General features: G+C 48.6%; 1 protein-coding gene across 3 annotated transcripts in view; it reads left to right on the plus strand.

Moving 5' to 3' along the window:
• phf14 (PHD finger protein 14) overlaps positions 1–15,558 on the plus strand; it is a 74,060-nt gene that overhangs the window by 41,495 nt on the left and 17,007 nt on the right. For 2 of the 3 annotated variants that reach the window (XM_086193619.1, XM_086193620.1), the window contains exons 15-17: positions 1,845–1,907; positions 3,113–3,234; positions 15,151–15,268. In XM_086193619.1, coding sequence (XP_086049745.1) covers positions 1,845–1,907; positions 3,113–3,234; positions 15,151–15,268 — 303 coding nt within the window. Of the gene's footprint in view, positions 1–1,844; positions 1,908–3,112; positions 3,235–4,596; positions 6,705–15,150; positions 15,269–15,558 lie in introns of those variants that run through there. The other variant, XM_086193621.1, reaches the window with a different exon arrangement.

Raw genomic sequence — 15,558 nt, forward strand, 5'->3', positions numbered from 1 at the left:
GGTACCTCAAGCATGCTGCCAGTGGTGCCTGGATCCTCATGTCCTCAAAATAAACAAGCCTCTTTGGGGATGTTGTAATAGCTGCTGTTTTGTCTTTACGTGTACAAATCATACAGAAGTGCAAATCAACACGGAAAACAGCGCCAAGGAGGTCCCTGACTTGTAGTGCTATCAGGGTATTCGCTGAATATTGAAGTCCTCATCGTAGACGCATCATGAAGCCTGTAAGCCTTTTGTGAGCAAATTTTAGAGGGAGCTATGACATCGCTCCTTTTATAGATACTTGTCATCCCTTGATTTTTTCGGATGATAGATTGTATCATGTTTGGTCCAGATGGGCTTTACAGCCTCAGTTGATGGCTTCTTTTGACAAATTGACCTTTACAGTCACATCGCCAGACGAGGTATGATCATGCTCTTCTGTAATGAAACCCAAGTGACTTCTAGTTTAGTCAGTGTTGTTAAATAATAATTTTTGTCAAAATGCAAAGCGCTCAGTACTCTAAAACCAGATTTAAAATGGCATGAAAGCTGCAAGCAGTGTTGAACGGGCCTTCACACCCTCGCGCGTGTCAGGGTAGTCCAAAGGCTTATGTCACAGGCACGTAGATGTTTTCACACCTGGGCTGGCTGCTCTGACTTAACCCACCCTGTGTACTTAACTTAAACATGGATTTGGCCTGAAATATATAATCTGCTTGCAGTTTTAGCATCCTCACCTGACAGTCTGAGATCAGCTGAGTGGTGAGGTCTTGAACCTTGATCAATGGCACCATTGAACAGACACTCCTTTGATGCAGAAGTGATGAAATAACATCAGCCCGTTTGCTTGGTGCTGCAGTTGCAGGCGAAATAGTGACAGTGTGGAGGAGCCAATTGGCAGCATTCTTAATGATAAGTGCTCCATCTGGCGAGTGATGGTGAGCCAAAGGCGACAGATGGAATTGTTTTCACAGTCTGCTTAAATATGTTGTTGATTTTTCTCTCCTCTTTTAAACCTTCCCCAGGAGCTCCCATGCTACCAGCACCAACATGTTTGACTTCCTTTTCTGCTCCATTCCGTCTCCTGTGAGCAAGAAGAAATCCCCAAAAACTCTGAGTTTTACAAAGGCTGATGAGCTGTTAAAGAGAGACTTCAGCTGTCATATTTTGTGCTGTAGTGCAAGTAGTAGTAGTCTGCCCTGGTGTCCACATACAACACAAGAAACCCTGAACCTCTGCTGTCTCAATGTCATGCAGTTTTTGTTGTTTAGTTTGTTGGCGCAACATAAATTTGATCAACGACTGATTGCGTCATCGTATGTTGTGCAGCTAGCTTAAGGTAGCGGCAGGATAAAGTCGTCCTATTATGAAATGTTTACATCCCTATTTGTTCTCTGGAAGTCTTCTTCAGTGCTCCACCTGCTTTTAGCAGTGAAATCTGTTGATACCACATGGCTCTCCACAAGGTCGGCCATGTTTACTGCTCGACAGCCTTGTCGTGTCACTCTGCAGCACTAAGACTGGTTCAAAACTCCAACATCCATCATTTTACTAATTTATTGGACATCTGCAGAACATTTCTGGATTCCAGATGTGAAGAAATGAGGTGTGTGTGTGTGTGTGTGTGTGTGTGTGTGTGTGTGTGTGTGTGTGTGTGTGTGTGTGTGTGTGTGTGTCTCTGCACTGCACTGCACTGCACTGCACTGCACTGGAAAATATGCACACGTTTTAGAAGTACTGGTTCAATCCTTGGCTAGGATCGGCAGGACAGCCACTCAGTGATGACATCTCGTATGTTTCTTCTACCATCGACTGCTGAGGAGATTTGACCTTTGGCTCTTTTGTGAATGTGTGTCTGACAGAGAACTCGAGGGCAGAAGAGGAAGAGAGTTCCCATGTGTGAAGACAGAGAAGAGAAGCTGGAGGTTTGTCACTTCACTCAGCTACCGGAAACGTCTCAACACCCATACGTGCGCACCTGTTACCCATTATCCATTATTTCCCGTTCAGTGGGGGGCATTAGGGAAGCAGCCATACCCTGCTCCCCTTCCACTCTCAGTGGGCCTGTCCATCCAGTGGCTGGTGTCCAACAGGACTCTCAGGAGAAACCTAACTTACAAAGCCTTTTATTCATACACTGCATTGTATTTTTGGCCATAACTATATTTTTCACAACTATCAAGCATTTTGGGCAAGGCGAGTGTTGGTATCAGTCTCATGTCTGTGTGTACAGTACAAGTGTGAAATCAGGATGTTGTTGGTTTAGCTTGGCATAAAGTCAGGAAGACTGCCATAGCTTTGCCCAAATTAGGGCATTTGTATCTTAATAATTCAAAGGGACACTTTGTAAGTTACAGATGTTACCCTCACCAAGCCCTCGTCTCATAACAACCCTCTGGCCCTCAAGACCGGCCGCTGAAGCATGAAGCAGCTCGGGCTCTAGCTTGTCACCTGGCGATAGCGTGCTACTGTACCATGAATAGGGCCACAGTTCTACCGACTGTTTTTTAGGAACTTGAAGAGTTGCTCTCATGCATAGTTATGCATTTATGAAGAAATGTTACATTTTGCTCACGGTCATGATAAATCTTTGGAGAAAAAAATCCTTGGTTCAGGTTCTTCTCTTAGGGCTGTAACGCTGGTTACAGTCCCGTAACTCACTTACATGACACATCTTTCCATTGTGGCTGCATCAAAAGTCCAACCCCAACCAGTCGAGGCAGATGGCCGCCCACTCTGAGCCCGGTCCTGCCTGAGGTTTCTTCCTGTTAAAGGGAGTTTTATCTCGCCACCGTCGCTGAGTGCTGCTCGCGAGGGAATGCTGGGTCTCTTCCGTCTGAGTTAAAGAGGGAGGTTCTAAAGAGAGAGGTTCTAAAGAGGGAGGTTCTAGACCTGCTCTCTGTGTTAAGTGCCTTGAGATGGCTTTTGTTGTGTTGTGGTTGCGTCATCATGATATGTTGTGCAAAAATGTGTAAATAAAAATTGATTGATGATCGATTAGTCAAGTTAAGGAATTTTCTTCAGCTCATTTTGTCAGTGTTTCCCTCTTTGACATTTCATTGCTGTTTTCACCCTGAACACCAACAAATGCCCCTACACTCTTAGATTCTAATCAGCCGTGTTTCCATAGGAACCACTGCCACGGGAACGCCGACAGCGGCAGTCTGCAGTGCTGAAAAAACCCAAAGCAGATGACACGAGGACTGAGTGTACCACCTGCAAAGGACCAGGTGACAACGAGAACCTTGTGAGGTGAGGGAACGTGTGTCTCAAAGAGGGAGCCAGACTGGAGTTATTAGACCTGCTGTGTGCGTGCGTGCGTGCGTGCATGCATGCGTGCACACGCACACGCATGTCTCTCGTGAGACAGCCATATCCTCCTGATGATTAAAGTTCAGTCTTCATTAGGCTGTGGCCGCCTCAGCTCTACAGAGGTGGGGGCTGGGGGTCCCTCCTCTGCAGGCTCCTGTATTGACCTGCCACATACATTTGCACACTTCATTAAGGCTTAATAAATAGCAGCGTTTCTCCTGCTGCTTCCTGGGGATTTCAGGTGTCAGGTATCTAATAAACAGGATTCTGCTTTGAATGGACTCCTAGATGATAACAGGCACCTGCACGCCATCACAGGATGAACCGTTTAGGTCCAAATATTCCTTCCCCTCAGGCCAGCTACTGAACACATGATCCCCAACTATCATGATTCATATATTAATATCAGCCTGTGAGTGCTATGAATGTCACGCCCATCATGGTGACCATGTGATTTGCAGATTAGTTCAATTTTTCTGAACATTTGGCAAAAACGGGAGAATTGAGGCTGCTTGAGAGTTAAATTAGGGTCCAGAACATGCAAACTGAAAACCTCCTCCAGACCCAAGTCGAGCTTCTGCTGGACCAGGATGGTGGTAAACATGTCATGTATCATCAAACAAACTTGCACCACTTATTCTGATTCTGCTTTCTTTTTTCTTTTTTTCTCCATCAAAAAGCACTTTTATACACTGTGGTAACAGATGCACCATCATGGCTCCGCCCAGTTTCCTGACCAGCCACCAGCTAGTTTGCTACGACTAGGGATGATCTACTAACGCGTGTGTGACTGTATGTGCAGGTTTCTTAGCGTTCACACTGGCTTTTCAAAGCAGCTTTGATAATGACAGCAGATGCATAAAGCAGCCAGAGCCAAGAAGCCTGTGGGCCGATGCTCCCGTTAGCATCGTTAGCTGGTCACAGCATGAACATGTATCTGTGTTAAAACGTGTTGAGAGTCTGAGCTGACGGTGGGGCTCGTGTGAAGTGGACAGAACACGTAATACTCGGTGTGAGGTGGGTGGACCCTCCGCCCTTCAACCTCCAGTCTGACTTGTCTGTGCCGGCATGTCATGTGACACATTCCTTTGAGAACTGACTTTCTCTACTTTTCATTTCATGTCTTCGCCATCAGTTGCTACCCCGTGTGTGTGTCAGGGTCGTGACCTCTCTGAGAATGGTGCTGTGACCTTGAATTGGATGGAAGTAGCTGAGCACATGTTTGTGGTGGTTTGAGACAGCGTTTGCTGGTCGGGGTGTGAGGTGTGCTGCCCTGACTCTTTCTATCTTTGCATTGCACAGGTTGTGAGAGCCGGGGCAGCCACCTCAGCCACCAGAAACACTGGGGCCAGATGACCGCTGGCATAGAGACAGAGAGAGGCAAATAGAGGCATTTGAAGAATGGTGGTCGGGTCAGGCTGAAGAAGGAGACCGTCACTTCAGCCTGCAACAACCTCTGACCCAAACCGGACCAACATCTGCCAAGGAAAACTGACTGAAACTTTCTGAGAATAAAGAAAGAATTTGAACCAGGAAGATTTCGTCTGTTGCACACCAGTTACTTTCCGTTGGCTTCGTCTTTTTTGTGGCTCCAGATTCATGTACATAGTATTGCAGACCTGCAGCATAAACAAGCAGAGGATGACTCAAGAACCTTCACCAGAGCCCTCTGATGGATGCAGCATGTCCAGGTAGAAAAGATGAGACTGTACGGGTCCCTGGAGACAGCTGCAGCATTCCTTTCCTTTCTAGATAGGACGTTGCTCAGGACACGTGACAGTCCGACAAACGCTTCCTTCAGCAGAGGAGGTTCAGTCTGGTGATTGGACCCGTTTTTGATGACCCGCCCAAAGTTGAGCATGATGATGAAGAGGCTGTTGCAAGGAGCTTTCTGCATTTCTCTGACAGAAACAATGCTTTGGTTGAATCGAATGTTTGTTGAGCTGCTCAAACTGCAGCCAAGTCGTCTGCCTGTGTGGCCCGCTGGCCTCCAACAGTCCTCTCCATGTCTCTAGGTGCCCCCCATCTCTGTCCACCTCTGCAGTCACACGATGTCCTCATGCAGTCACATGGAATCACATCTGTGGTCATACGTGTTGTCCACAAACTCCTTTCAGAGCACACACTGCTGTATCGCTGTGTTTCAGAGACACACACATAGACACACGATGGAAATACTCAGTGTTCATCTAAGTTTTACTATTACATGAGGAAGTTACTACATTTCTACTCAAGCTGTTGAAGCTTGTCTTGTTTGAAATGTATTTTGATGCGGAACACCTCAAACCAAAACTAAAGAGTCTCTGTCTGTTTCTGACTTGATTATCACAACAGCTGATCGGTCGCAGTAACGGCGTCACATTAGGATTGGATGGCTTTGTGATGCCACTGGTTTATGTTTCAGTCCCCCTGCAGTGTACAGTTTATACAGTCAATCATAAAAAGTTTACAACTCTGCTGTTTGGCTTATCGATGCGTATAAATCCTGACACACATTTGTGAATCCTTGTGACTACAAACTTCTCAGACCTTTGAGCAGAACTCATCAGTGGCATCAGTAGGAAGTTGATGCTACCTAATCCTCCTGAGCGTGTGTGTGTGTGTGTGTGTGTGTGTGTGTGTGTAAGTGTGTGTAAGTAATTAAGTGCAGGGCCAGAAAAAGTGTCAAGAGAAGTCAGTGTTGTGTGTAGAGAAGTGATGGCAGTAAAAGTGAAGCTACTTTCCAGCTTGTGTAGTGTAAACATGATAGTGTAGTGAGCAGTAATAGCACTTCAGTATGATCTCAACTGTCGTTGGACTCTTCGGGCGTTTAGAAATCCTCCTCCGTCTCCGTATCTTGAAGTGGCAGGTCCTGGCATGTCCTGAGAAAGACGCCTGCTTTGTGTGCGAGTCCCTGGTGGGTCTCATGTCAGTGCTGTCAGAAGAGGGTCTTTCTGCCCTGTCAGGGCTCCTGACAAGTGTCACACTCTGCCCTCGTATGTCTCCCCCGCCCCCCGGCCCTGGGAGTAGTGATATCATGCTGCAGCCCCCCTGGAGAGTAGAGCCCCCCCCCCGCCAGTCCATCTAAAAGTGCTTGTCTGTTCTTCAGTGCATGGCTTTATCGGTGTCGCTCATTGAAGCTGAATGTGGACTGGATGGCGGCTGCTCGCTGCCTGGCGTCCTCGAGTGTACAGTATTTATTGAAGAGGCCAAACATCTTTACTGACTGGATTCACCATCATTCGCTAGTGTTGTGAACAGAGTTGAACTCTGCTTTGTGATATTGTTTACATTTATTTACAGACATGCCTTCATGGGAATATTTCGGATTTATTGTATACTGTGTTACTGTGATACTGTATGAAGTAATACTACTGTTGTGTATGTGAAGTATCTCAGCCTCTGGCCTGTAGCTCTTGAAAATGAAGCAGAGCTTTAATAAACTCTTGACTTTTTCACCTTATTGCTGCAGTGATAAATGAATGTCAGCCTGCTAATTAATTGCTCTAAAGGTGCGGCGGCGGCGGCGGTCCGTTTGTGCGTGTAATGCCCTCTGTCATCTGTGATTTATCACCTGGGAAGTGGCCTCCTTGTTGGTGGGGGGCCGTTCAACAGCCCACACAGGATGTGATGGAATCTCTCTCTGCTGTCAGCATGAAGATCTTTGCACAGAAGCAGCAGCCCACCCCTCATATGTGGGTACTGATACCCCCCCCCCCTTATTTAAAGTACATTAATCAAAGCAAGAACTGAGTGTCACATTCTTACATGTCATCTTTACATGCCCCCCCACAGTGAGTAAGCACTGCTCAACATGTCAGCACTCATCAATCATTAAAAGAAACTGTCAACAGCTCGAGAACTCATAAACAAAGTGTTCTATTAATATATTGTTATTAATTTTTCTTCTTGAAATCCGAGTGTGATTGACAGAATTTTCAGTCGATCGTACACCTGGACAGGCTGCTGGTTTCCTGCTTACGAGAGGACAAACAAATAATTTAAGTAAAATTTGACAAAATAAAAACATCCATTGTCTTAACTTCTTATCCTGTTGAGGGTTGGGGGGGTGGCACCTATCCCAGCTGTCATTGGGCGAGAGGTGGGTCCTCCTGGACACGCCGTCCGTCCATCACAGGGCTGCTATGTAGGGGCAGACAACCATTCACACCTACGGCCAATTAAGAGTCTTCAATTAACCTGAGTTAGTGTGTGGGAGGTAACTGGAGAACCCAGTCGAGAACTCACCCACTCAGGGAGAACACGCAAGCTCAGCACTGGAAGGCCTCAACTGGCCACGGGCCTGAGCCCAGAAGCCTTCTTGCTGTGTAGGGACACCGCCAACCCCGTCACCACCATGGAAAACAACAATAATTAGTATTTTTTCTGATGAACTGATTTTTAGATTGGCGGTCTGTGTTGGTTGAGTGCTCATGGCCTCAGGGCACCGGCAGCAACTCAGCATGAGTCGCCAGGTGGAGAGCATGAAGGCGGAGCCTTGAGAACCACGCTGGCGTCACGGTGCGCATTTATGCCATCAACAGACAAGAAGGCTGAGAGCTGAAGAGGGAAAGCTGCAATCATCTTGACTTCTGATCAGTTCGGACCATTCAAACCTGGCAGGTCTACAGAGCCGCGAGGCCTCGGGGCCAAAAAGCTCACCTTTTAATGAGCTGATCAGTGTTTTAATGGTCATCCAGTCACCAGACCAGAGGTCAGCAGCCGGCCACTGGGGGTGACCCACTGTAAGCTGCCCTCCCCAGAAACTTTGGTCTCACGGTTGATCAGAAGTTGTTTTCAGCGTTGACCTCTGGCCTCAGGGTGGCGCTTTTCCTGCAACGTATGATGCAATGACTTGGAGGTTTGACGGCTGAGTAAAACATTTGTTAGTGACAGTGTTTGAGTGACTCAGCATGTCTGGCATGTTGCTGCTGCTGACGTCACCCCTCCAACCACCAACCCATCAACGCATCGGTGATCAGCTGATACTGGCCGCATGTTGGCGACGAGCCACTGGTGAGCAGATTTCACTCGGGCAGTCGTGGATGAGAGATTTCAGTTATCAACATGGCAGCAGCGTCATGCGGCTACGTCTCTAGGAGACGGGATCACCCCACCATGGTGGACTGTAGATGGCCCAGACCCTCCTGCTTCCCCTGGTGGGGCTTAGGGGACTGAACTGCAGCTGTGTTCTGGTTAGAGGATGAGACTGAGGCGGGGGAGCAGGCAAGTTCTGCAGCGCAGTAACCTTTCCGATGATGAGTGCCTTTCCCATTACTGCTCTGACACTGGATCCAGGGAAATGATTTAATGGCGGCATTTTGTTTTTGCTGACTTCACCCTTCTCCTCCACTATTAAAACAGAAAACACAGGCACTAGGACAGGGCTGTGTGGGAAATGTGGCCGAGCAGCCAAATTCTATCACTCCCTGGCTTCTTGCTCATCTCTTTATCCCACTGATAACCCAGCCCCCGCCGCCTGTCTTATCCTCCTCCACTCTCCAGCCTTCTCCCCCATGAGGACCTTCTGTCCTCATTGATGTCCTTGTCATAGAGGTTGTTTCTAGAGGAATCTCCTCAGCTTTGTCCCTCTATCTGTCCCTAGCTACACAGCTGGGATTTGTCCCACAGACTAGCTGCTCTAGTCCATGTTCTGCCCTGTTCACTGGTGCCCCCTGCTGGAGAATGTGAGGAACTTTCATCACAGTCAAAGCAGCAGGGGAGAGTTAGAGAGAGGCCTCTGTCCCTCCCCCCAGCCCAGCTGCGAATGCCGTCCACCCCCAGGAGCTCATAAAGGCAGCCGTCCTGACTTGGCTTTGTGTCTCCACGGAGCCTCAGTGGGACATTCATTACCTCTCCGTCTTGTAAAACAATGGCTGTTTTAAAATGTTGCACAGATCCAACAGTAAATCAAAAAGTAGAAGGCTGGCAAAGTCCGATAATCTACTCCTTTGAATAGGAAGACACCGGTGCACTTCGTCATGGATGAGAGTCAATGGCTGAGTGCTTTGTGTCGTATTGATTTGTGTCACGTGACCACTCCCAGGGTAATTGCATTGCCCACTTGTGATAAATTCCCTGCCTTGTTTCAGCCACTTGGGTTGCCAGAGAGAAAAGAAGTTTTTTAGGCCACAAACTCTGCTGTCGATACGTGGACTCATGACTGTGGGCACAAAGCAGCTGGGAGGCAACGAGCATCGACACCTCACCAGGTTCTGTGTTTCAGCATCGAAGAGCTCGACTGCTCATCTCCACCTCGATATTTTCATTCACTTCCTGTGATTTACGCTACTGCTGTGTCCCAGTTCATCTTCTGTCCGATACATGGCCCCCTCCCCCCAGGCTTACCGATTCTTCTGATTGGCCCAAGTCCAGAAGCATCATCCCTGGCATCAGTGAGCGGGTTGTGAGTGGCAGTCCTCGCCGGCACCTCCAGCAGCGGCAGCTTCACTTTATGAAACCTAGAATGAAGAGGTGGGTGACATCCACCAGATTAGATGTGCGGGTCATCAGCGCCGCTCAGAGAGAATGGATCCCAAGGTGATGCCAGAAGGGGTGGGGTCCCAGACGTCACACAGAGATTAAACACAGGATCAAAGTGGACACGAATAGCAACACATGTAGCAGACAAAAGCAATCAATCATGTCCCTTCCACCAGTTCACCTCCAATAAGATTACATCAGTCAATAACCGTTCTTATGAGTGATTGGATTTGGTCTGCTTCCAAAGTACAAGGCAAGGTGTGTGTGTGTATGTGTGTGTGTGTGTGTGTGTGTGTGTGGGTTTGCTGCTCAATTTTCCCAATGATTAAAGCAGGGCCAAACAGCTTTGATAACATCAAGGACCTTGCTGTGGCTGGGTGTTAAGGGCAGTGCTGGGAGCAGATAGAGCCGCTGCCGGCAGGTGACTCGGACCAGTGTTTCTGTCCATGTGGAAATCACTAACGGTCTTTGTTGAGAATCATTTGACCATAACAGGCTTCCAACAGGTGATATTGTTGAAACAGGCTTGTGTTGCCTGACTTTGACACCTTGACCCTTCGACCAAGTTTGCAGTTTGTTGTCAGACTGTAAACAAATATGGCGTGCCACGCCAGGAAGTTGGTGCTGTGTGTTCAGCCTCATTTTGGTATTTAGAGGGCAGGTAATCAGAGCACAAACATGGTGTGCGAAGAGTCCTTCGACACCGAATCATTTATTGGTGTGACGTCAAGGCAGCCAATCAGAGGGCCTCGTGTCATCCCTCTTAAAGCACAGATTGCTCCAGGATTTGTAGTGTTGCTGTTTCTGGGGGTGAAGGGGGTGCTCCTCATCTGAAGGAACAGACCTCCTCCTCTTATGTTTCTATACGGGAGCAGCAGGCGTCCATCGATGCCATCGGCGTGAAACAGGCCTGGACGGAGGTGAAGCAGGCCTGGCAGGAGGTGGACCAGGTCTAGGAGGGGGAGGAGGTGGAGCAGGCCTGTGAGGAAGTGGAGCAGGCCTGGGAGGAGGTGGGCCAGGTCTAGGAGGGGAGTAGGTGGAGCAGGCCTGAGAGGAGGTGGACCAGGTCTAGGAGGGGAGGAGGTGGAGCAGGCCTGGGAGGAGGTGGACCAGGTCTAGGAGGGGAGGAGGTGGACCAGGTCTAGGAGGGGAGTAGGTGGAGCAGGTTGAGGAGGAGGTGAAGCAGGCCTGGAAGGAGGTGGTCCAGGTCTAGGAGGGGAGTAGGTGGAGCAGGTTGAGGAGGAGGTGGAGCAGGTTGAGAAGGAGGTGGAGCAGGCCTGGGAGGAGGAGGTGCCCAGTGTTTCCATGTTTTCTGATTGATGAACCCTATAAAAAGCACTTCGCAAATCAGGGCATTGACCACTGTCACCCTCTCCTGGTCTATGGCGCAAATGTTCGCTGGTGTCCCAAAATAGCAACACACCATGGCTGCACCTGACCAGCCTCATGAAGGGCTGAGCGCAGGTTAAATGGCGAAGACGCTTGGCGTCAAAATAATAACGTCACAAGTTCGTTCTGAGTGTTTGAGTCAGCATCAGACAGCGTGCCGGGCTCCAGGCTGTCAGCTCGTGCCACACGGCAACCTCGTAGTGTCGATGTGCTCCTCGTGTCTGGACATGCAGTGCCATGAGTCCTCCCGGTCATCAGGGGTCCGCGGGTATCAGTGGGGGAGCGTTCATGGGTTTCTGATCATGGTTCTGTTGGACAGGCCCCACAGTTTTTCACTGAAATTAGCCAGCCTTATACATGACAACCACAACCCTGCGTCTGCACCACTGAGCAAAGATCTCCCCCGCCGTACTTACCAAGCCGACAAAGGATTCATCAAGGTGAAGTAATTAGGAGGGCATGTGTGCAGTCATCAGAGTCTCTGGAAATAAAAAGAGCCCTCCTGTGATTTTGGAATGTCTTCAATAGCCTCCTGCAGCGAAACTGAAGAGTTTGCTGCTTTCTCTTCCCCTTAGTTGGAGATTCATGTGAAATCAATTGAGTGTGTTGTGTGCAACAATGGGAGCGCGCTCATTAGTGGAGCGCACACAGTTCGGCCATTTGTCTTCTATTCACTAGGTGGCCAGAGGGCACTTTAAATTCTCATCATTTCCTCTGCAGATCTGCCTGGTCAGCCCATCCAGGATTCTCTCCTCTCTGTTCAAGTGTGTGTGTGCGTGTGTGTGTGAGAGAGAGTATGAGATCCACCTGCTTCAGCATGTTCATACTCATGTGCAGCAGCTGTTAGCTTCTGCCCCTAAAACTCATAAGATGCCAATTACATTTAAACTCTGATGCGATCAAATCAGCTGCAACACATCTGTAACATCATCATACCTGCAGAGTTCGTCGTCCCACAAACAGTTCTGAGCCCGTGTGTTTGGTCTAGAGTGACCTCCTGGTTCTCTTTCCATGTTAACAGATGTGGAAATGGGTTTCGGTCATCAGAACTCACAGAATATTTGCCTAAACTACATAGATAATACATAAATGATAGTCTAATTATGATTTCACTCAGATAATAATGAATGAATTATTCTCTAAGAAGAGCAATAGACCACACCCTCGGCCAACCGACCCCCTGCAGGGTTGAGCTGCAGAATTAATGTTCAAGATTCTTTTTCTGTTTTGTCTAAAATAGAAATAAAGGTTTTCTCTTCAACTTCAAACGTAAATGTTGATTGTGATGTAATGGCGGCAGATCCACTGGCGTCCTTCCCTGTCAGCTTGTGTTCGTTGTACACGGTGCCTTTGACCAACCGTAACAGGAGAGGAGCCGCTTCTTTCTTTGTTAGCAGTCGCTAACTCCCCGGTGACTGAGCAGGGGGAGGAGACTGGGAAGTGAAAACCCTCAACCAGTTGTGGACGTCATGTGTCCGTCATGTGTCCGTCAGCGACAACAGACTCATTCCATGTTTTGCATCAGTCAGAGAGGCGCTGCTGCCGTCCGCCATGTTGCCTTTGTCTCCTAGAGCGACCTGATCCCTAATTCCTTTCAGCACAGACATCCAGACCAAAGCTGGCTTCGCGAACTGATAGCCAAACACTTGCTGCTGGACATAAATCATGTCCGACAGCTTCTTGGATGTGATGTCATGATATTCCTCCTGAAACAGAGCATGAAAGGACACAGTGATCCCAGCGAAGGTGTGGAGGCGGATCAAGGACGACTCGCAAGCAGGGCGGCCAACAAACTACATGTACTGTTGAGTTGTTGCTCATGCCTGGCACATTTACCGTTGCAAAGTTGGGTCAGGAGGATTAAGGAGCAGGTAACCATAGCAACATCACTTCCCGCTTCATACACCAGCTTCTTATTGTAGCCAAAGCTAAGCCAAAGACTGCTTGGTGTGAAATGGATGAGTCGTGTCTGTGGCGCAGTGATACGTTGCTGTCCGCCCTTGGGCTTCATTATTTCAGTGTTTCAGGACACCTGGAGCAGAATTGTCTGGTCACCTGAACTACAAAAACAGACTTTTTTGTCCTTCCGTCCTTTGTTTCTTGATTTGAGAAGCCTGGAGTTCTGTCTTAAGGAGTGTCAGGCCCCGCCCACCTCCACCCCTCCTGAACTAAGCTTCAAACCAGCATGGTTCAGTAAATCAGTGCCAAATGAATCATCAGTTTGACGAGGAAACAAATTAAGAAGGAAACCCTTTTGTACTCATAAAGACATTGTTGCTCTTATAAACGTCGTTATGGTGTCAGCTTTTTCGTTGTGATTTTGCTTTTCTCCCAAAAACCCTCCAAACCGTCTTGAACTTGAACTTCTTTTGGTCAATGTCTTAAATGACAAATGTTTCCCAGGAGTTGTAGACGTCAACAACTACTCGTGAAAACTTTGGCACTTGTTTGAGATAAAGATCGTGTGACTTTGCTCTCTCCTGATGTCAACGAACGATGGCCCGCCCCTCTCTCATTCAGCAGTGGGCTGGGCTTAAACTATGATGTCAGTTGAAATATTCGTCCACACGGGACCAGGCATGTCCTTTCAACCTGGACAACAGACTGCAGACAGAGGCGCGTTTCTACGTGTCCCTCCAGAAGCTCCACTCTTAATTTACCTGCAGAACAAGAAAAAAGCTTTTTATTATTGAGTCGGCGCGTGGGGTCGGCACAGCCAATCACAGCAGGCCTCGATAGCGTCCATCACTAATATACAACGCTGAGAGGGCAGGGTCACCTGACTGAGGAGAGGTCGACCTGCCGCTGGAGCACAACAGCAGACTTCTTCGAATCATTTACAAGGCAGCGTGCCCTTCACGCACTCCCCTTGCTGGGAGTAAACACACACACAGAAAACACCTCTTAATTAGAGCCAATTATGAGCTAATCAATGAAGGAGATTCACATTCTCCAATGAAAATCTGATAACAGCCTGGGAGGTCGACCTGAACCCACCCTCTATTCGTCTCCATTACTAGGCGGAGGTCGGGGCGGAGCTAAAACCTGAATGGCATTTCTTCTCACATTCCCAGCATATGCTCATTTTTCAGAGATGAAATCCACCACAGTCCTTTTGCAGGGTTTCTAAAGTGTGGTCATTTTGCTGAACGCACCACAAATCCTGCCACAGCCCCACCAGCCAATGGGACGGCGTGATGTCACGGGCTGCTACAACCTACAGGGTGCACCGTAATTTGTGATCCTAATTTTTCTTTGCCATCAGTTGTCCAGGGGGTCGATGTCAACCATCTGTGGGCCGCCTACGCCAACCAAGTAACCAACCAGTTCCACCACTGTACCAGCCGCCTCAGTAATGGGCTTCGAGCTGTTGCCAGACGAAACACGAGCACACTTAACACGATCAAGAATACCACTAAAATCTGAGTGCAGGTAGTAACAGACGTCCAAACTGCTCCAGTCAACCCCGCCTCCATTCAGAAAAGTAGATTTTTAAATCATTCACGAGTCGTCTTGAGGGCAGATTTGAGAAATTAGTGTCTGGATTGAGTTATTTAAGCCTTCGTTGTTCTGTTTGTTGTTAAAAAATCACAGTAAAATCTCAGTAGGCGGCATCCAGACACGTGTTGGAGCAGGAATTGACGAGCCGTTTGGGCCTGTAGAGACCAAGCATGAACGGAGCACGTAGACACCGAGGGGCCGCTTGGTTCGAGCATATGGTTTCTCCCTTTGGTGTGATGTGAGAGGCTTGTTACTCCACCTGAGGACTGAGAGTGAGCGCGGCGTCCAGGAGCCCCGGGACATCCCTCTGACACTAAGAAGGCCTGTATTTATCTGCTGCTGCTACGAGCCATTGGGCAGTCAATGGCTGCTGAGGGTCGGGTGGGGGTGATTAGAGGAACTTGGCATGCATTAACAAAGTCTGATGACTGACAACACTCTGCCTCCTCAGCATCCGTCACTGGTTTTATGTCTGTGGGACCTAACCTTCCGTGTGCTCCTCAGGTGTGACGAGTGCCAGCTCTGCTATCACTTCGGGTGTCTGGACCCCCCGCTGAAGAAATCCCCCAAGCAGACGGGATACGGCTGGATCTGCCAGGAGTGTGACACCTCCTCCTCCAAGGTCTGTGTGTGTGTGTGTGTGTGTGTGTGTGCGTGTGTGTGTGTAATGACGTCCTCTCTATCTGAACCAGCTAGAGTAACCAGTGAGGGTGGATTAGCAATCGTTTCGCCATACTAGTTCTTTTCACCGAGTGTAAGAAGTCTGTGACAAAGGTGTAGAACCACAGAGGAACATACCAAACCCTAAGACGCCAGACGCTTCCCTGAGGTGCTAAAGCTAACTCAGGCCCTGAACACACCTGGTGAGAACTGATCACAGGTGGAAGACTCACACGTCTGCTGGGATCAGGT

This window comes from Aulostomus chinensis, chromosome 22 (assembly GCF_037954235.1).
Source record: "Aulostomus chinensis isolate RoL2024-O1b breed Wild chromosome 22, RoL_Achi_v1.0, whole genome shotgun sequence".
Classification (NCBI taxonomy): Eukaryota; Metazoa; Chordata; class Actinopteri; order Syngnathiformes; family Aulostomidae; genus Aulostomus; species Aulostomus chinensis.